Raw genomic sequence first — 25,221 nt, 5'->3', positions numbered from 1 at the left:
AAAAATGTAAAAGTTCTTATCAAACAAAACAAGAGGGTTCAATGTAAAAGTTGGTCTTAGAGAAGGTGCATGTTTTATAAATTAATAAAATGGCCGAAAGAGGAAAAATAGGAAGAGCAAAATTAATTCAAGCTGTTAAATAATCACAAGGTACAGTTACGTCTAAATCTTCTTGAAAAGGGGAAGGTAAAAAAAATACTCATCTTGACTGGAAAGAAAAAAAAAAAGAAAAAAGAACAAAACAGACAAACAAACAAAACAGCAACAACAAAAAAAAAGCAAAGCAAAATTTTAAAAAATATCACCACCAAAAAAAAAAAAAAACTCACAAAAAAAATTTACAAAATGGTTTTTTATGGTTATAAAAAAAATTTTTTTTTTAAAAAAAAAAAAAAAAAAAAAAAAAAAAAAAGAAGTTTTCCCCTGTGATTAGGATCTCAACAAAGACAAAAAGATAGAGTCAGGGGCAAATCTTCCTTCTGAAGAACAAAACAATCACCACTACCCCCAAAAATTGTTTTTCAAAAGGTTTCGCTTTTAAAAGGATTTGAGTAACACGTGAAAGAAAAAAAAAAAAAAAAAAAGATTTTAAGGAGAAAATAAAAATTATTCTGCCATGTTTTGTCCAACAAACATCTCCCTTGTGGCTGGATACTTCGAAGAGCTACTGCCAGTTGGCATGACCTCTGTGCTTGTTTGTCAATAAACATAGATGGAAATGCATACATATACTTTTATATATGTACCTGTGTGTCTGACATATATGGTATTCATAAAATCATTTTATACATATCACTCCATAAGGTGTATGTATCTGTGAAATCAGTATGAGAGTAAAGTAACAAAAAGGATATGTATGTATGTGAATTAATATATATCATTAATTGTCTGTACAGCACTTACCTTGCACTGTCTGAATAATGAAATAAACCTTGCTGCTTTAGAAAAAACATTGCAACAGGTTCCATAGAATTACTAATAGTGATAAATAATAGAAAAGCTGATAGAAGACAACTAGCAACTTTGGTGCTTTGTACATATAGGACAAAGAACACCAGAATTTGCTGATATAAAATGGTACTGGTTATGACCATGCTTCATGTGACAAACTGAATTAAAATTGAGCTGTGTTACATGAAACGATGTTTGAAATTAAAGAAAATGTGGTTTGCCATCATCAGGGTCAGGCAAGCTGCTCTTTAAGGCAGTCCAGAGCCACAGTGTTTGTTGGAATTCTGGGAAGGAACACAGAAGGATGGGTAGGACTTCTGAAACCGCAAAGTGCCTTTAAGTATCAATATTATGCTTAAAAATATGCCCTACATTCAGTCACAGAAAAGTAAAATACTAGGACTAAGTTTATAAGCAGAAATGCTAAGGCACTTCATGTATTCACATGCATTACTTATTTCAGAGGTTTATAGAAATTCTGACTCCTATGACTGTCAGAATATTTATCTTTAGAAAAAATATAGTGTATTAAACTTATTTAGGAGTTTTAGAATTAATTTTAATTTATTAAGTTAAATATTATTATTTCTTCAGTTATAGCACTGAGATTGAGATATACAGAATAAGAACTAAATTAGAAGAAACTAATAAAAATGAAAAATAGTAATATATTTTTTTTTTACCAATCCCCCAAGGATGAAGAAGACCATGAAAAGGCGACCAAGGGTTGTTTTTGCATAAACATCTCCATAACCAACAGTAGACATTGTAACCATCAGTAAATAAACGCATTCCCAGTACGTTAACTGTTGATTATTTTGAAAATTTTCCCAAGGATCCCCTGAGTTCTCCACCTAAAATGAGAAAGGAAATACACAGTGAATAAACTAAAAGTACCATAAACTATCTCTACTGATACAAAAAATACACATATTTTATTGGCAAATAATACTCTGGATAAATAAAACTCTGGATCCCGTTCTGTGATTTGTTTTGAACATACAGAGGACCCAGGATTATAGATTTACCATTCTCTTGCCAATACACATAGAATTGCCACTGCAACTGTTTATCGAGAAAAGTTTTTCCATTCACTACTAAACAATATACATTATTAAAGAAAAACTAGGGCTTATTTGATATCAATTTGTCCGGATATTTTTTCAGATATTATTTGCAATGCAATTATTCCACTTAATATTTTTGTTATATAATATAATGTAGCTATTTATGACATTAGTGACTTATCACTGACTTGGAAAAGTGACAGAAGTTATAAATTTAACAGCAGGAAAGAAGTATACGAGTATACTCTGTACGCATAATAGCTATTAAGTTTTGTTCCACACTAGGAAACCTAAAGATTGAGAATTCCTACAGCAGAAAAAAAAAAAAAAAAAAAAAGAGAAAACCTCCTTCTATCTGATGTAATTTTTAAAACGGTAAATTCTATGTTTTTTTGTTTTGTTTGTTTTTAATTCAAATCTAGAAAAAGTGAATGAATCTGTGTTTAAAAAAAAAAAAAAAAAGCAAGAAAAAAAAAAAGCTGCAGTGGCCCAAATGAATGCATTACTGTTAAATGAGAAATATATCACAAAAAATACCACCCAAAACCTCAGTTCATCTTCCTAAGACTGAAAATTAAACATTGACTTCTTCACACTGGTAACCAGCGATGGGACATGTGGAAATGGCACATAGGTGGGTGTCAAGGCAAGCTCAGGCTACATACAAGGACAGAATTGTTTACCCTGAGGAAGGTCGAACACTGAAACCAGCTTCCTAGCTAGGTGTTTGATGCCCTGTGTCTGTTAGCATTCAAGAGGTATCACTGGATAATGCCTTTAGTAATAAGTTTCAAAGTTTGGTTAGCCCTGAACTAGTCAGGAGTTCTATCTTTGCATGTCCCTACCAACTCAACTAGTCCATTTCATTCTAAATGATTTCTGGTATAACTAGAGGACAAGCATTCTGAATTGTATCTTATGTAGACAAATGTAGCCCAAGGTAATTTAAGTGAAGTCAACCAAATTCTTCAGTTGAAGTTATTTTTAAAGTCTGGATTAACACCAATATCACCAAATCATAACATTACTTCAAAATCATCCTAACTTATTATTGCCCTGAAATTTTCCTGATTCTAAATTCATCATAAAATGTCCTTAAAGGACAAATATTTAGTTATATTTAATTATATTTAGCAAGTAACTTAGCAAAAGCTATTGTTTTTAAATTTGAAAACATGCAAATGACACATACCTTTTATATACAAGTATATTAATATTTATGAAATGATTTGTAATTCTATATGAAGCATCTTGTCAGGTATTTTTAAGTGCAGAATAACAATTATGACAAAAAAGTATACTATCAGTGACAAATAGAAAAATCAAACACTAGAAATCTAAGAGAAAAGCAGAAGGAATGCTATCCTAAATGGTTGCAATCCCACTGCATCTTGTGGAAATACAGAATGGCTTTCTTCTCTAGCACAACCATTGATTTCCCAGGACCTCACTCTCATTTCATACTCAGACATCCCGTTCCAGGAAGCACTTTGAGTAGTTATTTAGGCAACATTGCCACCTACTGGTTAAGTATAATCATTCAGGAAGTTATAATAGTTCAAGTCTCACATTTATCTATTGCTGAAACTAAATATAGGGGTTAAGACATAGATTAGTATTACTTATAAAATAATATTTGAGTAAAAGCTGAAAATTGAAGAAATTTCAATTTTTTTTATTTTTATTTAATAATGAAATGTACTAAGGGATCATTCAGAACAAGACAATTTCAGATAATAAGGCAGATGTGAAAGAAAGCCAAAGAAATATTTGCAAACATACTTACCAAATGTATGAACCCAGCTGCTGTCAGCCATGTGCTGATAAATATAGAGCACAGATTCACTAGCTTGATGGAATTACTGGGGAGAAAAAAAAAGAAAAAGAACATACTTTGGAATTTATCGGACATTCCTCTCACTACTCTTTCAATTTTCCTTTCTGTACACATCAGCATTTAAACACATTCAAACATTCTGATGTCCTGGAATACATCCACGCAGACACAATGAATTAAATAAGGTAATGCCAGCTACCATTGTCTGCTGAACACTGTATTTCCACCCATGACTGACTGATGCTTTCTGAATTATTTCGTTTTTCATTAGCTTGTATGCTTTTTCCATATTCTTTTTTTTGTTTTGTTTTTGTTTTGTGTTTTTTTTTACCCCAGACCTGATGAGGCTTTAAATGCCAATGTCAAGAAGATTTTCAGTGCTGACTCATTGCTAATACTTGCAAATATTATTATAGAGCAAGACTATCTTTCTAGAGATACAGCAAGCAGTAATGAACTATTGCAGCCAGTCTGTGAATGCCAGATTGGTTTTGTGGGGAAAAAAATAGGATTACCAAACTTGGGTATTTTGTTTCTGTGTAAAGTCCTAAGTCATTTTCAAATTAAATCATAACATATCTCATAATTCACACTGACAGTTTCAAAAACAAAACAAGAGAAACCCCACAAATTCTTTTTAGCCCTCCTGAGTACGATATACTCTACTGTAGACAAAGGTGATTTTAAAGCAGGAACCTCACACTGAGTTCAGCAGAAAAGCACTATACTGAAGAGCTTGTGGAAAAGGTTTAAGTAAAGCCTGGTCCTTCTATTCTAAAAAATATTACTGCAATTTGAAAAGCTAGGAGTTACATCCAGCAAATACACAATGAACTGAAGTTATCTATTATTACCTGTTAAAGACCTTACATTTTCAAGGAATTTTATTGAAAATAGCTCTCCTCTGTTTTTGAAAACACATTCAGAAAGAATGAACACATCATCAGAAAACTCATGATTTCCAAGCCAGTGTGTTCCAAAAGAAGAAATACTGGGGGGGCGCGCCCGCCAAAAAAAAAGTAGTAGTTTTGGTAGTAGTCATAGTAGAAATGTAGTGATAGAGTTGATTAATATTTATTTTTCTAACTAACTGAGGACAATTTCTAACCTAAGTTGACAAATGAAAATGGAAAATTAAACAGATAGTTCCACTGAACATAATTTTTAACTAGTACAGTTGAGTGGGCAACTGTAGGGACTAGTAAAGATACACAACTGGCTAACAAATGACAGTTGCTGTAATGATTACTGTACTCAAGTTTATGAAGCCATGCCTTCATTTTTACAATTAATTAATGCTCATGCACATCGAAGCATATCCGCTGAGACAGTTTATTAAGGTTTGTTTGGTTAATTTTAACACTTTGTTAATAACAGCATTCATAATACCACAATAATGTCAGAAGACACTAATCTCTAGGTGCCTAGATTAAACAAAATGATAGAAATTATACTGCTGCAAAGTTTCATTATGAAAAGCTAAATATAATTCTTCACCTGAATTTAGGTCAGAAGAAACTCTCAGTGCAATAAAACAACAACTGTTCTCCACATATTACTGTAATATATGTAAATGACTGCAGTCATTAAAAATATCTTCTCATTATGTGTTTGAAAATTTTTATTTTTTCGGGTTTATTGAAAATTGTACCTTCTCTGTCCTCTATGAAATACGCCTGTGTTTCTGCCAGAGTCTAAATATAGATGAAAGATTAGTCACAAACATTTTTCTGATCTTTAATCTCTTTGCAACATCTGTGCAAAATCCCTTAGTGTGAGCCCTAAGTCCCTGCAGTTTTGTTGAGAAAATATTTGAAAGCCATGAAGTAGAGAAATTTCCAAATCAACATCACACAACTCTATTTTATAAACACGGGAACATAAAATATTCTGATATTTAAATGCCAATGTCAAGATGTATTTCATTTCAGAGTAAGGAAACAAATAGATTACTGGCAGAGGAATATCTTCTAATAGGCCAAGGTAGATCTTTGCTTTAGTTGTTCTTTTCAAATAAAACAATAATTATGTTCTCATGATTTTCTCATTACTTTGCTGATCGTGTCAATATCTGAATGTGTTTGAAAACCATTTTTAAGTGGTGCTCGGGGACATGATTTAGCAGAGGGTTGTTAGGGTAGTATGGTTTGGTTGGGATTAGACTTGAAGATCTGCAGAGTCTGAGCAATTCTGTTATTCTATGATTAATGTTAACCACAATGAAATACTTCATTAAATTACCTCCATATTTTTTCAAATGAATGCATATAACCTTAAATAGCTATGTCTTTTTTTTTTCTATTATTTTATATAATAAAAGCATCTTTTTTTTTTTTTTCTATAATATACTTTCAGAGCTAATAATGAAATACTGAATTTACTGTTTTAGTTCAACAGGTTGAGTACTGTCATTAGTTCTTGGTCTTTATTATAGACAAACTACGAAGTTGAAAATTTCATGAAATCTTTATAAGTGGTAGGCAAGGACTATTGAAATTTCTTAAGTTAACAAGGTTTTTAGACCCTTCTAAGCAAAACAATTTTGCAGTAACTGGTCAAAACTATAAAATACAAAATGAAAATTTATGGTAATAATGAGAATTTATGGCTACTGTATGTAACTGAAACACTGCTCAATTTTAAATAAGTAGATTTTATTTAATTGAACAGGGATTTAATGAGGATAACAGCGTCAGTCCTCTGGCTCTTGAAAAATTTCTAAAGATTGTTCATTAGACACAAGTGCTCAGCACTTTCAGTTTAGTTTTGTGGAGTTTTTTTCAGAAAGATTAATAACGCAGAAATAGAAACTTCCACTAAAATAGTATCTTGATACTCTAACAGCATATGTGTATCCATCACCTACACTATCTGTTTTCTGGCCATTTGTTGCAGATTGATTCATTCACTTTACAAAATGCTGCTTTGTGAACATCGATAGTATTCAAATAATTAAGTTCACTTCAGGTTTACTAAAATACACAGAGCAGACATGTTCTTCCACTGAAGAAATAGGAACAGGGAAAAATAAAAAAAAAAAATTGAGGCACCTATTGTTCTTAAGTTAAATAAACTTTACTGCTGATGAGCTGCTGGCGGTTAATCAGTCAAGTAAACTGAAACTGTCACATTAGAAACTCTGCTTTGCAGCCTTAGTAAAGGTTGTAAGCATTTGGGTTTTACAGATATTTAGGCATTCAGATAGAAAATTATAGAGACACTATCTAATCTAACATTTAAATTTCTACTAGAAAAAAATGCTATTATAATGAATCAGTTAATCTTAAGTTAGCAAGCTGTGAATAAACTGCAGTTGATCAATACAATATCCCTACACTTATGGACCTAGAAGTTTACGAATTCATCACTTCTGACTTTATCTAAAACCATTTGAGTTTATGGGACATTTCTATTAGTTGCCATGTCCTCTGGTGAGGTTGTTCTTGTGTCAAAAATACTGGATATTCTGAGCTTCTGGACAAATTTTTCACTTTCTTTAACAAACTGGTAATAATCTAAGCTAATGGGCTAACATTTTCCCTACATGTTCATTAATTTCTCTATTTATCAAGGACTGGACTTCTTACAGTCACACAGCTGAAGATATACAGATTTTAAGAGACTAGAGCACATAAAATAGTTTTAAGCTTAAGGACTGAAAAATCAGCTCTTCACTATGAGCATCTACAATTCTCAAGGTTCTATTTACTCATCACAACCAGTTTACAGGGGATGTGGACACAGTTTCTTGCTTACAAAGTTCTCACACAAGCTTCTCAACTAATGGAGAGAATATAGTATTTTAGAATTGAACTGAATTTACATTAATTATTGGAAGGCTGGTTCAATTCTTTAGCTGGGGTAATTTAAGGAGTGATAAAAGGCAAAGCATCTACAGCAGTGAAGCAGGGAGGGTTCCTGTTTTTTTGTTGTTTTTTTTCCTCAGAGTGATCTTTTGTGCCAACCTATGCTTTTTCCACACAATTAACATGTATTATTGGCCTAAAGAATATGTGAAAAACAAAGTTAATCAGAGGAGTTTAAAGTATTCTTTGAAAGGAATGCTAATGGCAGTGAACACAATAGAAACATAGCTGTGTGTATAATTATTTTTTTATGTGAGGAAGGATGCTCAATTCAAAAGAACTGAAGTAGAGCCACAACAATTATTTTTTGAAATGCTTTTTAGCAGTATTCCTGAATTAATTGAATTAATTTCCATTATGTAAGGCAGTGGAATACAGACTGACAATGTGGAAATAAGTAACATTTAATCAGTGAAGAGCTATGCAATTCATTCTGCTCTGAATTTATCAATATTCAATCAGATATTCCAAGCAAAATCTTCTCCTGATAACACGGAAACAAAAATGTTTACTCTGGTAAATCAGTGGTCAGCTATGTAAAAATTTTGAAGAACAGATATTGAACTTCATTTTTTTGGCTGATTCTTTTTTCAGACAAAAAAAAATCATATATTACTAGGACCACTAACAGAAGCCATTTAAGTTACGCCATCAATACAACCACTCAAAATATAATTAAATGTCTTACCTTGTTTTAAGGATATTCAGAAACTGCAATATTTCTGAAAACTGTATCAGTCTAAGGGCTCTTAAAAATCTTAAACCTGCATTAAAGAAAAAAAGACTCTAGTAAAGAATAATCCAAATTCTAGCAACACTTCATTTACAAAGACAGCGATCATGAAAACAACATAGGCAGCATACAGTCTGTCAAATACCTTTGAAGTGTTCCTCCATATTTAACAGTTTCAAGATCCTCACCAGTCCTTTTTGGAATAGTTTTAAACTTAATTCCTTAACTGCTGAGGTATTCTACCGGAAAAACTCAGTTTAGCCGGGAAGCCATGGAAGGAGATTAATTGGCTGAAAGCTAAGAGGGAAAAAAGCCTCTTTGAGGTTCTGTTGGCTGTTCTAACACACATGACCTTCTCTTCAGACTGCCAAAGACACGTACAGACCTGAAACTTCTCAATTTTCCAAGCTCCCATGATGCTTAGTGAAAAATAAGAGATTATAAGCAAAAGATCTGATAACCCAGATAAACTAGACTGTGGATATGCCTGATTACATTGGCAAATCTTAATGACGTAAAATCTTTTATTGCAATAATGCCCCTATCTCCACCGTAATTTCAAAAAAAATCAAGTAGTACAACAAGAGGACCACACACTCTCTCCTAAAAGTTTCAAATTTGCTATATAATTATTTCTATTAAAAAAATAGAAGTTTTGTGTTGAAATCAGGTTGCCTGAGTAGCAATTCCTAGACAACTGTAAAGCCAATGAGAGAGAGTATGCAAAAGAAAATACTGTAAAAGATTAAGGGCTTAAATTATTAAAGGAGACTTATTCTGATTCTAAATTGGCTACAGACCTCTGGCATATGAATAAGGGTACATAGTGTACAAACACACATCTTATAACATTGAAACAGCACTTTCAGGATATTTTTTTAGTAAACAGTGCAGCCAAGAGTTACTTAAAAAATTGTATAATATGCTATTGTGAGTATTGCAAGGCAGCTTCTTGTCATTCAATCTCGTGTGTTATAAAACATTTTTTCTCCCTAGAAACTTAAGGAAAATAATTAAACATCAGCACAACCTTTCTCATCCCAGTGAAGTTCAGAGGTTTCCTTCAAAAGCCAAGTTGTATGTGGTCAGATGTATGCTAAATCAAGGCTTTATTTTAACAATACTATAGAAAAGTTGCTAAATACATTTTTTACTCCTGTTAAGGCTCACAGCTATCCTTAATAGAGCTATCCTCTTATTTGTGTACCATACATATACAAAGTTTATAGAAAGCGTGTAGCTCTTAAGATTAATCACAACTTGAAAAGTGGATTTGGGGATCTCAGCAGAAAAAGCCATAAAATGATACTTAATAAGTCCAAATTTCAGATCCATTTGCAAGTAGAAGGTGATCATTTTATATCAAATTTCTCGAACTACAAGACACATGCTTCTGCTGTGCTTGCAGGAGTAGTCCTAGTAGCGCTAGAGTTCTAGCAGTTCCTAGAACTGAAACGTTCAAAATTGTGTACATTTTGAAATTGTCCACTCCCTAGCAAATTTTTAATAAACATATCACGGAAGAAAAATATCTCATTTCAAATGCACTGCAACTGAAGAGAATTTAAAGATATATCCATTGCAATGTTTCAAAAAGAAGCATAAGAAAGAGAGAAAGAGAGAGAGAAGGAGAGAGAGAATTACAGAGGCTTTAAGTCCAGCTTCCGTGACCTACAAATAGAACTTGCTTGTACAGAATCAGCTTGTAACCTCTGCATCTTGTCTAGGACACTACTTTGGGGCTTTGTTTTTTCACTAAGGAAACTTCAGTGCATTGCCTGTTCTGCATAGTTCAAGCACGAAAAACTCAAACCATAGATAAAAAATTTTCCTTATCATGACAGAATCTAAATCCTTTCCATTTATCTAACCTTTTCAATAACTGAATAAATCTGTTAGATTTTTGCACCCGTGCCATTTTAGATGATCTTTGGTACTTCCTGTCTTGTAGATAATGAGTTTACAACAAGAATATATGATTTAATAAGAATCTCATCCCATATTCATAGTATGAAGACACAAGTCATAAACCCTATGAAAAGCCGGATTCTGTAAATGATATATAAAACTTCAGAAGCTGTCATGAACCCTATATGACACTACTTCATCATATTTTCCAGAAAACTTGTTGATATAAATATATATTTTTATTTTTTATTTTTTCTAGAAAAATTAAACGAAATTAATTGAAATAGAAAATTAAAATAGACTACAAGAAGCAACACCTAGGAACAAACTGTAAGCACAAAGCTCAAATGAAATAAGATCACCCCTGAATGTATGTTATTCATATCATCTTGCACTTTGCAAGGTGATGATGAATATACTGAGCAATTCCTAAGAGGAAAAGTCCAATAAACACTTCATTTTGGTTCTGGAATTAACAATATATCAAAGAGTGTAATCATGTATATAACATAAACTGATGACATAGTAATCCTCACAGCAATAACCCTGCTGCAGTGCAACTGTTGTCGGATTAAAGATGGCCCAAATTATTCAGTGGGTAGTTTACCATGAATCCACATGAAAATTAAGCAAAGTTAAATAGAAAAGATTTTGGGTAGTCTTACTCAAGAATAATAACAATGGATCCATAAAGAATAGCTAGGTTATGAAAAAAAAGCATATGAAATAACTAACACAATTTCCCATGTCACGATCTCCCACTGTTCCAAATCAAATTTGACTCATTTAAAAATAAGAATTTCTTTCATGTTCACCAACTCACCAGGAATAGAAATTTATGACATTTTCTTACACATCAACTATACTAATCAAAAATCTATAATGAGAACACTAATAAAAAAATTTATTCATTTTCAAAAGCTGTGTGAGATACTAATACTCTTATATTTAAAGAATACAATTAGTAATTCAAATAAAATAGATTGTTATGTAATATAGTTATGTCAATTTGCACTGTGAATGTTTAATGGGATCCTGTCTTCTAAAGTCAACTGACCAATCTGCTAAAAGCCAGACTCAAGGATTATTTGCAATTTTGCCTCCTCAATTCTTCCTTGGCAAAAGGTTTTATGTTGGAACATTCTTGTGGGATCTAACTGGAATAGAATATAATCCTCTATTACAAAATGAAAAAAAATATATCAAAAGGTTTAATTCACTTAGAAATTCTCTCCAATCAGATAAAAAATACACATGCTTCTTCACTGAGCTAATCTTAGTTTCTAAATTCAAGACCAAGGTATGTTTCCAACCTGGAATTTCTGAGCTCTAAGATGAAGTTGAAGATTTCATAGATTTCTAAGCCAGAAAAGACTATTATGATTATCAATTCAGATACTTTTAATATAAAAAAATATTTTATTCCATAATTTCAGTCTAGTCCAATAATTTCAGTTGTACATATAACAAATAATTCAAATGAGCCTCAAAGTATACCACGGCATTATTTTCTAGCTGAGGAAATATTTGTTCATCTACATGTTTCAGCTATGACAACTAAAGAACAATTCTGAAAGTACACTGAAGATTTAAAATGTGTGTAGTAACTTGTATTATTTTATCAGATGATTTTCTAAATCACATAAGAGACTACTGGGAATAAAAGAAGTAATAGTGGGGAGGTTTTGGTTTTTTTTTAATTATAATTAATTTACATAATGCTTATACTTACTAGAGCAGATAATTTGCAAGAGGCAACCAGTAAGTCATTTGATTAAATTAAGCTAACAGAAAACACTAAATGTTTGTATTAACAACAGATTAAAAAAATAAAAGAGAACAAAAATATCACCAAGACTCCCAGAGGAGGAAATGAAGACAACTAAACAATTATTTATTCTTTATGAGATTCCAGAAAACAGAAATGGGAATTAGGATCTTTCCTTAATTCAACAAGAATTCAATCTAGTGAAACAGCATCAAGTATTACATTACGTCTTCAAATAAATACATATTACCTTTCTTATTTTCATATATTGCTTATTCTGAGAGTAGCATATTCAGAGGTACTGGCACAAGGACTTCAAACCACAGAGATTTTGCATACCAACTACATTCTTTGCAAACCATTCATCCATTCACTAGAATTGTATCTTCAATGACTGATTTCACTATTCATGAAAATTATCAATGGCCACTGCTACTCTATTTGACTGAGACCATATGGTTTACAGAAGACTGAAAAAGCAAGAATCAGTACTAAGAAAACCAGAAAATTTTCTGAGATATATAGAATAGAGGGGTAATTTTGGGGATGAAAACAGCTCTGTTCTGAATGCCTTCACAATGTGCAGCAGAACAACCTGAGATTCCACTCCCTGTAGATGAGTGTCAGAATGAAAGCTCCAAGAACAATACAAGAAGAAGTAAGAGAATCTGCAACATAACCAAATTATTTTCATATATTTCCTTGCTATTATTATGCAAGTGTACATATGAACCAGGTTTCACTGCATCAAGTTAAGAATCTATATAGATTGCTACTAATTCCTTTCAAGCAGTGCCATATCATAATTGTTAATAAATATCTCCAATGCATATTTTTAATTTACATTTACACCTATTAAAATGATAGCCATCTAAAACAAAACAAACAACAACTCTATATCACTGTAGAAAATTACTTTCTATTCTTCAATAAAGACAATTATTTCATTTTATTTGAATATCAAACCCTTTTGAGAAGGCACTGCATATACAGGCACATTACATTATGCAAGTCACAGAAGGAATTTCTCCTATACAGCAGCTGAAATCATATACCAGGAATGGAAAAAATAAATACAATGTCTGTTGAGTAAAGAATTGTGCTAGCACTAGAGACAGAATCACAAACTACATTTTGAAGAAAAAGTTTAGAGTTGGACCTTACCCCAGTATGAGCCGACCCTGTAACAAGACACCAAGGAGTTTCGAAAAGAATGCTGTTCTTCCTTCTCAGGGATATTATGTCCCGCTTTGACACGATATCCATTTTGGAATAGTTCTCCAAGAGACTTTTTACGTCTTCTGGTACTTTTGTAAGTTTCTGTACGCGTGCCCCCAGAAGGGCTGTGGTAGACTAAAATCTTGCTGGGAATCATTACTATCTATCTTCTGCACATAAGATGTATTGTGGTCCAGTCTTCAGTCACAGCATCCACTAACGAAGATATTCATACACATCTCTTTTTTTTCTCATTCAGTATTAACACAGAGAAAGCTCAGAATACTTTAATAGAATTTTTCTTTGGAAGCAGATTTACTTAACAGGGCACAGTTTGCAAATTTGTATTATATACAAATTTTAACTTTACATGTTGTTATCAAAAGATAATTCAATATAATCTAACTCACTTCTGTTAGCATGAAACAAACAGAATTCATGCAAATATAGAACTCAGCCTCACAAAACACCCTAGGAATATCACCAAGTGGATAGGCGAAACAAATCAGAGAACAGACAGGCAGGCAGGGCAGATGCTCCTCTGATCCGTGATGTACTAGAGCTTAAAAGCCATCTTCTATCCGGATATTACCACATAAGCTTCTTTCAGATACACCAAAGAACCACACCCATCAATTCAAAACCCTCAAATGTGATGCTGTTCACTTGAAATGAACAGGTACTCTCATAAAGAATATAGCTATAGCAGATCATAAAGGGAATTATTTGCTGTGTACTCTTTTCTTTGGCAATATACACGTGTGTCTTCTGGTGAAAGTTATTACGCAGAAGGCAGAGGTCACAAATCAGCCAACTCTTACAGGATTTATCCCAGATGAAATAAACCCCTGTACACACACAACCATTCTTCATCTAATCCCAGCTAATGGCAGCTATATTACGGAAGAAAAAATATATATATCTTTAGCCATCAAGCAAGAGGGAAAGAATAGAGCACATTAGTTCTCTCAAGCAGACTTGTTCTGTGAATATTCACAACAGGATTTTTGTTCAGTCAGCTACCACCTCAATTAGAAAAAAAGCTGTTTCAAATAAAATGTAAATGTGAGATGGTACTTTCCATAAGACATGATGTGCTTGCCTGGTCAATGTCCTGGCTTTAGAGAATAACATACATACTCCTTCTTGAAAAGCTAACTTCATTTCAAGAAATATGCTTAACGTGCCTAACATCCCTATTACATTTTTTTTTCTGCACTAGAAAAGCCATAAAAATATATATTCTAAAAATATATCAATGCCATCTGGAGTACAGTGCAAAGCAGATATAAAAATAGACAGTATCATCTGCTTATAGGAAATATACAGGATCTCAAAGCACTTTGGAAATGTTATTGAAGTGTGACAAGGCCAAACAAAGAAATGGGGAGCACGTACACACAAATTTAAAATGCCAAGTATTATTCAGGGAGTAAATAATAAGTAAACCATTTCTGTGATTCTTTTACATCGTAGCATTTACACCAAGTTCTTACAAACACCCTGGTCATATTCCCACTGGTCACAGAAGTGAAGTTCCATGGAGTTCACTGGGAATTATGCTCTTTGACTGTACAAATGCATACACACATATTTATAAACTATCTGTGAGCATTTGAATTATTCCTTTCAAACTGGAAGGATTTTAACAAGGCATTATTTCTCCTTATTACTAATCACATCTACTGCTCAAACTGAAAGAACATCCTACTTTTTTTTTAATTATGTAAGGCATATTATTTTTCTTCATTTTTGTATTTCACTTTTAAATATAACTATATTCTTGTTATGTTTTGAATTTTAAACCTATCATTATCTTACTTTGTGGTGTTTTTTTGTTTGGTTGGTTGTTGGCTTTTTTTTGTTTGTTTGTTTGTTTTACAGCAAACATTTGGGTGTAGAATTCAAAAGTGTTTTGAGTCTAGCACACCTCTAAAGCAAATCAGTGCTCCATTAATAACTAGCAAAAGCCAAGCTTCTTGTTTACATAACCTACATTTTGGGTTTAGTAATCTGACAGTATTCTTTTAACTCTTTCAGCTCCCTGGAACAGAGGATGTTATCCAGATTTTTATTGATTTTCTCCCTTTTTGTTTCAGAGCACTGATAAAACTATTGAATACATCAAAGACCGCAAAAAAATGAATTAAATAATAGAAAATAGAAATAATTTTAAAACAAATCTGATCCACAATTAAAAAATGCAAATCTAAATTTCTAACCCTAAGCAAAGGAAGGACAAAAGCCAGATGTAAAATCTGAGTAATGCTGCAGCACTCTGTTGCTTGCAGACTTGCAATTCTGCCTGTCTTTGCAAGCAAATACAAACGAATTAATTTAGAAAAAATAATACTCCACAAAATTGTATATAATTATGATACAAGTGTGAAAAAAAAAAATTCTACTTTTCTGACCAGATTGTGCCACACACTTTGTAAAATATCTATGCCTGTAAATGACGAATGATGGTCTTACTGTATAACTCCTTGAAGGTGGAATAAATTCATACTGTAATAACAACAAACAATATTTCATACCAGCTATTAGATTAAGACTTCAGGCATAAAATTCCATAGAAGTCAAAGATTAAGTTGCTTTCACTGTCTGGTGGGAATATGGCTGTCACATAGGTCCATGCATTACTTACTAGTATCCCTATTTTCACCTCATGCCAGTACTAGAAGTCTTCACAGATCCAGTGTTGTAACATATTTAAATACAAAGTCTGAGAACTGGAAGATTCAATACAGCACTAAGGCTGCCTCTGGAATAAGTCCAGCAAAGAGAATAGTGTTTAAGACTCTTCAAATCAATTTCAGACAGAAAATCTGCCTGTGGTCTGCCTGCTGAGATGCAAATTCTGAGGGTATTTTTACTGCTCAAAAAATGGTTGCTGTAATAGGATAATATATTATCAAAAGCTAGAGTAAATTACAAATATATTGCCACAGAACTACCAACACTAAGAATAGATTGTGGAAAAGGATATGCACTGTCAGAGTAGATTACAATCAGCTTCTAGAAAAGCAGGTGTCTCTGATGTTTTTCCAGAAGACAGCCTTCCTCCAAATACGGGCATTATTTGCCCTATACTCTTGACTGCTACGTACTTCCCTATGTGATTAGGATGTATTTCCATAGTAAGCATGAACATGAGAGAATCTAGAAGATCCTATCATGGATCATTTTTATTTCCTAGGTGTATCTGCTTTTCAGTTCATTTTACAATGCTGCAGTGTGGATGTTTTGCCCATAGCAAGAAAGAAAGTAAAGGCAGGCACGAGAGACCAATCTCAGTGTTACTATGAACCTCTATAGAAAATGAAAGCTAGAACCACAGTACAAATTGTAGGAGCCACTTTACAAATTATCCTATTTATTTTGAATTTATGATTGCAATATATTTTGAGTATAAATTCTGTTCTGACTGCCACATCATCATACATATTGTCTGCCAAATAATCACTACAAACCTATTGTTTTCTTGAGTGAGCAGTGTCCTAACCCTATATTTAGCCATCATTAAGCATTACATTAAGTGTGCATTAACAAGCATCTAAAATCATTTTAATTATACATACGTATTAAAAATTTACAAATAGTATATACATTATATGAATTTTAATAAGAATAGTAAGCTGCCTTCATTTTGTATTATTTACATAATTAATCATTTAAGAACATAATTAAAAAGTGAACTTCTAAATAAGATCTGAATTAAAAAGAAAATGTCAATTTCCCTGCAAAAATCACATTTAACAGAAAGAAAATGGGTTTAGGGAAAAAAAAAAAAAAAAAAAAAAAAGTTTGATCTAGAGAAACACAGTTTCCCAAACCAAAATGCTGTGTTTCTGTGCGTGTTTATGTTTTTAAATTAATTAAGGCATTATTCTGTTTTTTATATTTCCTTGCCATCTGCTATATTTTTTACTTTACAAACAAAACTGCTGATGAAGTTGAATGCAGTATCTCTGCTTCTGGCCTGAATTAGCAGCTAGTGAGATTTCATAAGAAAGTTTATTCCTGGCAAATGTCTGTGCAATTTCAAAGACATGATAAGCTTAGATATTTTAACCTAAAATACCAAGAAAACTCAGATTCATTGACCTCATATTCCTTTACAAATATCAACCCAGAAAGTAGAATTGGTAGCTAGATTTAGAGCAAAATGTTTCCTAACTAGCACAAGCTTATAATAACATTCGTAAATACACTCTACTGATTTATTCAAAAAGAATTATATACTAAATGCTGGAACCAAAGAAACATTTTCCAAAGTTTAGTAGTGTCTCTTTTAATGCTGTTTCAAATTGAAAAAAAAAACTCCAGACTGGAGGAAAAAAAAAAAAAGCAAAAAGATGCCAAAGCATACACACAGAAAGAGCAAGCAAATGCCTTCTGAACATCATTAGTTTTGCTGGTAGAGACTTTCTAGCAATCCATATGGAATATGGAATAAAGTTAATTCAGTATTCCACACTCAGATAGGACCTAAATGTCTACTAATACTATGAACAGAAATAGAACATCTCTCTTTCCTTTATGGTGAGTATGTTCTACTGAAAATTAAGCTGCAATTAAGGTACAATAATATAATTTTTTTTTTTTTGTATAATACACATGGAAAAAAATAGTTTGGTTTACACTAAAAGAATGTCAATCTAAAAGAAATAGGCTGAAGAGTACTGATAAATCTTTGAAAGTTCTAAACATTACAACTTCAAACTGTTTGATTCAAGTAAAGGACTGCCTACAGGACTCCATCTTAGCAGATATTTTAAATTGATTATGAATAACAAACTTAGGCTGCTTAAATAAAAATTCTTATTAGCGAGTACATTTACTGTTCATGAATAATAATTAACACAATTTCTAAGTAGTAATAAAATATTAACATATATTTTGTATCTTAAAGTACTAAATTTCCAAAAAGAAAGTGTTTTTGATTGACGTTAACTAATGGAGCTGAAGACTTTACTGCATATTGCAAATAAATGACATTTTATTGCAGCATTCTACTACCTTGGGCCTGGCAGACATTTTAGTAATAAGGCAAATAAGGCTGAAATCTAATACATGTTTTGAGAAAAAGCCAATCATGTAATTATGGCATAACTGCCTTCCTAAAAGGACTAAGTGAGACATTTCTAAGTCATCATATCTGGGTACCTTGTATTTAGTAATTTTAAAAACTTGCTCTGCAGTCCACTTAACGTTGGTTTTCAGTAAGTCTGGTACAGTCAGTTGAAGTTCCAAAAATATATAAGAAAGTTAATATTATTATCATATGTTTAAAAGTAACCACAGACCATAGTTAACCAAATCACAGACAGAGCAAGGAATACTACAGCAAAATACTTAGGAGTTCAAAATAAAGAATTGTATTTATGTATGCAAAAAACATCCCATTGCCATTAGAATTTACATTTGAACAATAAAGATGTACATACTGATGGAGTTAATGCAGCATTGCAATGGCATTAAGCAAAAAAAGAACTGTTATGCCTTTAAATAGCATGCTGTCCATGGTAACCTTGTCAGGGAAGGGTTCTTGACCTTAAGTTAATATTTCTATTAATATTCTGGAGGGAAAACAAAATCCACATTGATAAAATTAATAGATGATACTGAAGAATAATAAGGAAAAATGGTTTGATTAAAAGGAGAGAAAATTGTATTCAATATTATACATGTGATACAGTCTTTTCAGTGACATACTATTATCAGAAGACATAGCACATCATAGACTATTAAGAGTGATATCTTTAAAAAATTCTTCTACCTGCTTGAAGTCACCTGAAGTGAATGAAGAAATGTTACTGCAAATGAAACTAATGCATATGTATGAAAAACACTATTTCCCTTAGAAACTGAACAAAATTGTTCTTCCAATGTACACAAAATATAATGTAAGTAAAATTACATAACGTGTTTTAAAGCTGTAAAAAGTACACCAGTTTTGTAAAAGAGAAAAAAACTGGCATATTAAAGGCATATTTGGATGTGTATTTATAGTATTTCCCACTAGATGGCAGAAATACATAATACTTAATGTATAAACACACTGAAAATTGACTAAATTAAGGGTGCTAAGAAGAGCGTATTTCAGAGGGCTGTGGATGTATCAAGATACAGCAGATGCTTATAAGGTTTTGGAGCTCCTGCCTCACAGGCATCCCCACAACTCGGTTATTAAAGAACTTTGTGTCATTAAGGTACTCTGTTGCATACCATTTTCCAAAAGGCGTAACGCGTTCAGCAAATTTGTACAGACGTTTAGGCAGAGTTGCTCTGTAGAGCATACGTTAAAAAAAAAAAAAAAAAAAAAAAAAAGGTACTGAAACAAATGTTTTCCATGTCACTTTTTCTCACAGAGATTTTCAGTTTCAACTTGAAGCACACTTGCTGAATGGCCAGAAGGCATTTGCAACATCAGCTTAAACTATCAATTTTTCTCTAAAGTTACGCATCTATTTTCATTAACCACAAGGAGAAACTAATTTCATTTTCTGACTGACATAAATAGTTCTCTCTACCAGAGACATTGGAAACAATTTTCTAAGTCCAAGAAATGATACTGAAACAACAAGTCAGATCCAAAATGACTTGGGAAGTCTGTAACAGAACCTGAACAGGATTTCAAGAAAGATTGGAAAAAAGAAAGCCCTCGTTTGAATAAATATGCTTTCCACCACATAGAGAGATTCACTATTCATCTATGCTGCAGATATGTCTGCATTTGCACACACTGTCTGCCTTCTTTCCCCCCACTGTAAATCTCAAGTTACTTTCTAAAAAAATAGCACAACTTCAGCAGCAGCCAAGACCGCCGAGGAGACGTCAGATGAATCTATTAGCAATCAAATAGTTTCTAAGAATTAAAATGTTGTACAGTAGAATAAAGAGGAAAAGTAAACTGATCAACTGTGATTCAATGTTAATATGAAAGAATATAAAATCCTTATAATTAGTTAGGTTTTATTTAAGTCACTGTAGTTCCTAAGGTTGATTGGTCTTTGTTCACATGTCCTTGTAAACATGAATCTAAGGTGGTATTTTACACATTTAATCTTCCCCTATGAACATCACTCTGTCAAGGCAATTTTTCAGTTATTTAAAGTAAAGGTTTGCTCTCACAGAAGATAGAGTAACAATTTTAAGTAGAGGGTACAGTGTTCGTATATCATTACTAAGTAAGGCTAGAAAATATTCACACATTGCAGGCATCTCCAGCTTAGTAGATTGCAAGCTACCTAAGAAACAAAGGTCTGATCACCTAAAGTTTAGCTGTGATTCTCAGATCATAATGAATTTGTGTTAAAAAATGAGTTTCGCCAGAACCTCACTTCTGCCATTGCAAATCTTTTTTCCTCCAATGGCACTTTTAGCCTAACTTCATTTACAGAAGTTATATGTGCTGTATTTACAGCACATTCAGCAACTAATAGAAAGCATTTGGCTAAAATTAATTATCAAAACAACATGTAAACTCTGGAGCCATAAACACCATTCTTTGTTGTTATTGTTCTTCCCTTGGAAAGATTCTCCCCACTACACAGAAGTCTGCAATCACAGTGGATAATTGTTCTTTTGTCTGTATTATCAAGTTTTTCCTACAGTTCTGCACAAGAAGTATTTATTTTACATATAAGTATTTGCTCAAATGTTACTTTTTGCAAAACGGTGCTGAAAAAACATCAAAGGGATATAGATGCAAATGGACTTCATTAGAAAACAGTTATGTTTTTAACTGTAGAGTTTTAAGTATTAGCATAAGCAATTTAACACCACTGACTACTGAAGTAATATATACCACTGAACTACTTAGATTTAAATTTTTAAATTTTTAATTTTTTTCTAAAAAAAAAAAAAAAGAAAAGTAGGTACTTGACCTGAAACTAATACAGTGAAAACATTCTCCCTAGCCCTCCACCCACACTTCTGCCTTTCCACTGTTACCTATAAACATGTCGCAAGCATTTCAGCTCCTTCAGGAAAGTAAATTCTCTTTCAAAACTATGAAGGAATACTCTTCATTAATACACTTCTGTGTATTTGCTTAAAAACTCTTTCACCACAACAATTCCAAATGACATTTTGCTGGTCTAAATCACAGACCCCAATAATTCACATTTTTGAATAAGTAAATTATTTCATTGAGAATGATTTTCCCAAAGTGAAAGCTCCTCTGGAATAAACATAAAAGAAGCAAGTGTAAATGCTCAAACCTCATAAATATGTTGCTCATAAGCCAGCTACATAATAAAAAATTAAACAAATCTGTGTTTCGGCAGGTGATAAATACCTCTAAAAAAGGATTCAGTCAGAAAACAAGTGGGACTATAAAGAAGAAATCCAGAAAAGGTGAAATTGGTGCAATTACGAGAAGAGGAAATCCTTTTAATACAATAAATAAATATAATTACAACATTTACTTCGCCTGCAAAATGACATGGATCATATACAAAGTATACAGGGAAAACTGATAAACATGAAGGCACTCTCATTATTCTTGTTGGTTCTGTTAGATTGCTGTGTCACCAAGAGCGAGTCATTTACACAGTCACTTTCATAAAGTATATTAATTCCAACTAATGATCTTTTTGCATAATTTTCTAGTGTTTTTTTTTTTTTGCATTTTCGCTCATTTCATATTCATTTTCTATGGATGCTAGTTTTTCCTCTCAGTTCACCTTCATCTCCAATGACTTAAATCTGAAAGCTGTGGGAATCTATGTTACATGAGATTCAAGTATGAAAACACATCCTACTAAATCACATTACATAAGATTCTGGGATTTTCGAATCTGGGAAAACTGCTAGTGAAATGTGAATTTTCTTCTACGGATTAGTTCATTTGTTATTGACATACTTTCTTTTCAATTTTATTTTCTATAAAAAGTATGGAACTTTATGACATTTTCTACTTCAAAATTTTCATTTAATAAATATGGTAGAATGCAATTAAGACTTTAACGATATGAGGATCTGTAATCATCTTTTTTGGCTGCTTTGCTGCATTCTTCTTTGGTTTATTAATAACCGCTAATGTATATAATGAACCTGAACATGGTTATGCAATCTATTAGTCTCTTTTCATACAGCACTGAATTATTGATAATTTCTGCATATTTGTATTTCTGAAATTGAGAATATCATAATTTTATTTAAAATTCTCTGTTTCACTACAAGTTTTACTGCTTTCAGTTTTCAGTGACAACAAGCAGTAATGTTTCTATAGAAATTGATAGACAAATGGTGAGGTTTCATTTGTTATCTAAAAATATAGCACTTAAAAAGCATAACATTTTGGAAAGTTTTCTCCAAACAAAAGTTCCCAAATTTTGATCCTCATTTTACGTAACTAGATAAAAATATGCCACTGGTACAAGAAACTTAGTATACCATAGTACATGACCATTTTTAGGTTTTTTTTAATCTACTTTGTTTCATTTTGTGATCTTTTTTGTGTGCCATATCTTTTTCCAGTGCACTCCTAGCAGTCTTTCCTACCCAAGGTTTGAGACCAGTAACATCTATCCAAATCTCCCAAACATATTGCTCCAATGGCTTTAAAATTTTTCTTTATTGGCACAAAAAGTGAAGGAAACCTCTTGATTTCATTGCTGATGACTCATGACAGTAGATTTCAGTGAATAAATGGCTAGAATAATCTGTTCAAGTAATAATTATACTATATTCCCCATTTTGTAACAACAGACACATATTAAACTGTATTCTCTAGATGGATCTTACCAATACCTATGGGAGGAAATTATATTCACAGAATCGTAGAACCACCAAGATTGGAAAGGATCTCTAAGTTCAACCATCAAACCATCACCACCATGCCCATTAAATCATGTCCCTAAGTGCTACATAGACATGTTTCTTGAATGCCTCCATGTGTGCTGAGTTCATCACTTCCCTGAGCAGCCTGTTCCAATACTTGGCCACTGTTTAGGAGAGGAAGTTTTTTCCTAACAATCAACCTTCACCTCCTTTGGTGCAACTTGAAGCCATTCCCTCTCATCCTATTGCTGGGAAAAGAGGCTGAACTCCACCTTGGTATATTCACCTTTCAGAGTATTGTAGAGAGCAGTAAGGCCTACCCTGAGCCTCTTCTTCTCCACACTAACCAATTCCACTTCCCTCAGCTGCTCCTCATAAGACTTGTGCTCCAGTCCCCTCAAAGCTTCAGTGCTCTTCTCTGGACATGCTCCAGGGCCACAGTGTCTTTCTTGAAGTAAGGGGCCCAAAACTGAATACAGTACTCAAGGTGCAGCATCACCAGTGCCAAATACAGAGGGATGATCACTTTCCTGCTCTTTCTGGCTAAACTGTTCATAATACAAGCCAGGATGCCACTGGCCTTCTTTGCCAGCTGGGCACAGTGCTGGCTCACGTTCAGGTGGCTATCAATTAACATCCCCAGATCCTTTTCTTCTGCCCAGCTGTCCAGCCACTCTGCCACAAGCCTGTGGCATTGTATGGAGTTGTAGTGACCATAGTGCAGGACTAGGCACTTGGTCTTGCTGAACTTCATCCCATTTACCACAGCCCATTGATCCAGCATATCCAGATCTCTCTGTAGTATCTTCTGACCCTCAATTAGATCAATACTTCCTCCCAACTTGGTGTCATCTGCAAAGTTACTGAGGGTTCAACCAATCCTCCTGATCAAATCATCAAAAAGGACTGGTCCCAATACTGACCTCCATGGGGAACACCACTCATGACTACTCACAAGCTGAATTTAATTCCACTCATTTGGCTGGGTCATTTTTCTTGATTGACTTAGTGCTTTTTTCTGACATAACTCACCTGTCTACTGAAATGGTAGAATCACTTCATAAGGTGAAAGCATTACCAAAATATGCCAAGTTTAGGTATTTTTATTATAGTTATTAAAAAGAGAAACTCTATTACTTACCGAGCCAACTTCTGTTTAAATATACTGAAACAAACACTGGAGGGACCGTGAAGAAATCTACTACTGAGTTAACTTCCAGCCAAAACCATAGCTTGTCATTGGCTGCTATGAACTGGGGAAAAAAAAAGAAAAAAGAAAAAAAAAAAAAAAAAAAAAAAAGAATCAAGTTAGATTTGTGGTGTGTACTTGCATGCAATACTTTCCATTATAAAATATTAAACTTCAAAGGTAATTTAATAACTAGCTCCAGACAAAATAGTCGGTATCACTGGTAAGAATTCTGTGAAAATTCTATCTAAAGAAGCAGAATATTTATGTAGTAAGTTGTAAGATCTATGGTAAAAACTGCATCCTTCACATTTATTAATAACATATCAGTAATATTAGAAAAGTAAAGATAAATATAAAATATTCCAAAGTATATCACCTTTACTGCAGCACTCCAAACATATTAGTAGTGGTGTCATCATGTTGCTGTTGTTTTTATTTGCTGTTTCTAAATACAAGGTATTTTATTACCAAGATCCCACTATCATCCTATCTAGAGTTAATCAGTATGATGAATCCTTCAAGCAATAATTTAGAACTGCAGCAGGACTTCAGTTCTCTGCATTGTACTCTGGAAGACACCCTTTCTCTCTAATGATTATGAAATCAGCATTGGGAAACTGGGAAACTTAGATTTCAAATACATCTTTGTGATCATCAAAGACCATTTTTATCTGGTGTTTAGCGGGATTAAACAACTGTTCATATTCAAAATATGGCTAAATTTGTTTTTTGAAAATATTAAATAGTTATAAATAAATATAAAAGTTTAATAAATTATGAAGATATTTAGTGAACTGGTTTTACTCATGCAAGACTTGAATCTTAGACTAACATATTTTATTTTATTTTATTTTATTTTATTTTATTTTATTTTATTTTATTTTATTTT

The 25,221-nt window shown here is 32.7% G+C and overlaps 1 protein-coding gene across 5 annotated transcripts in view; it reads right to left on the bottom strand.

Moving 5' to 3' along the window:
* Nucleotides 1-25,221, bottom strand: part of KCNMA1 (potassium calcium-activated channel subfamily M alpha 1) — a 431,920-nt gene that overhangs the window by 141,885 nt on the left and 264,814 nt on the right. For all 5 annotated transcript variants that reach the window (XM_042863223.1, XM_042863224.1, XM_042863220.1 and 2 more), the window contains 4 exons: nt 24,282-24,393; nt 8,410-8,485; nt 3,805-3,880; nt 1,635-1,805 (listed from right to left, as the gene is read on the bottom strand). In XM_042863223.1, the coding sequence (XP_042719157.1) occupies nt 1,635-1,805; nt 3,805-3,880; nt 8,410-8,485; nt 24,282-24,393 (435 nt within the window). The remainder of the gene's footprint in view (nt 1-1,634; nt 1,806-3,804; nt 3,881-8,409; nt 8,486-24,281; nt 24,394-25,221) is intronic.

This window comes from Lagopus leucura, unplaced genomic scaffold (genome assembly GCF_019238085.1).
Source record: "Lagopus leucura isolate 7727_CA_CO unplaced genomic scaffold, USGS_WTPT01 Super-Scaffold_739, whole genome shotgun sequence".
In the NCBI taxonomy this organism is placed as follows: Eukaryota; Metazoa; Chordata; class Aves; order Galliformes; family Phasianidae; genus Lagopus; species Lagopus leucura.
This window is presented reverse-complemented; position numbering and strand designations above follow the sequence as displayed.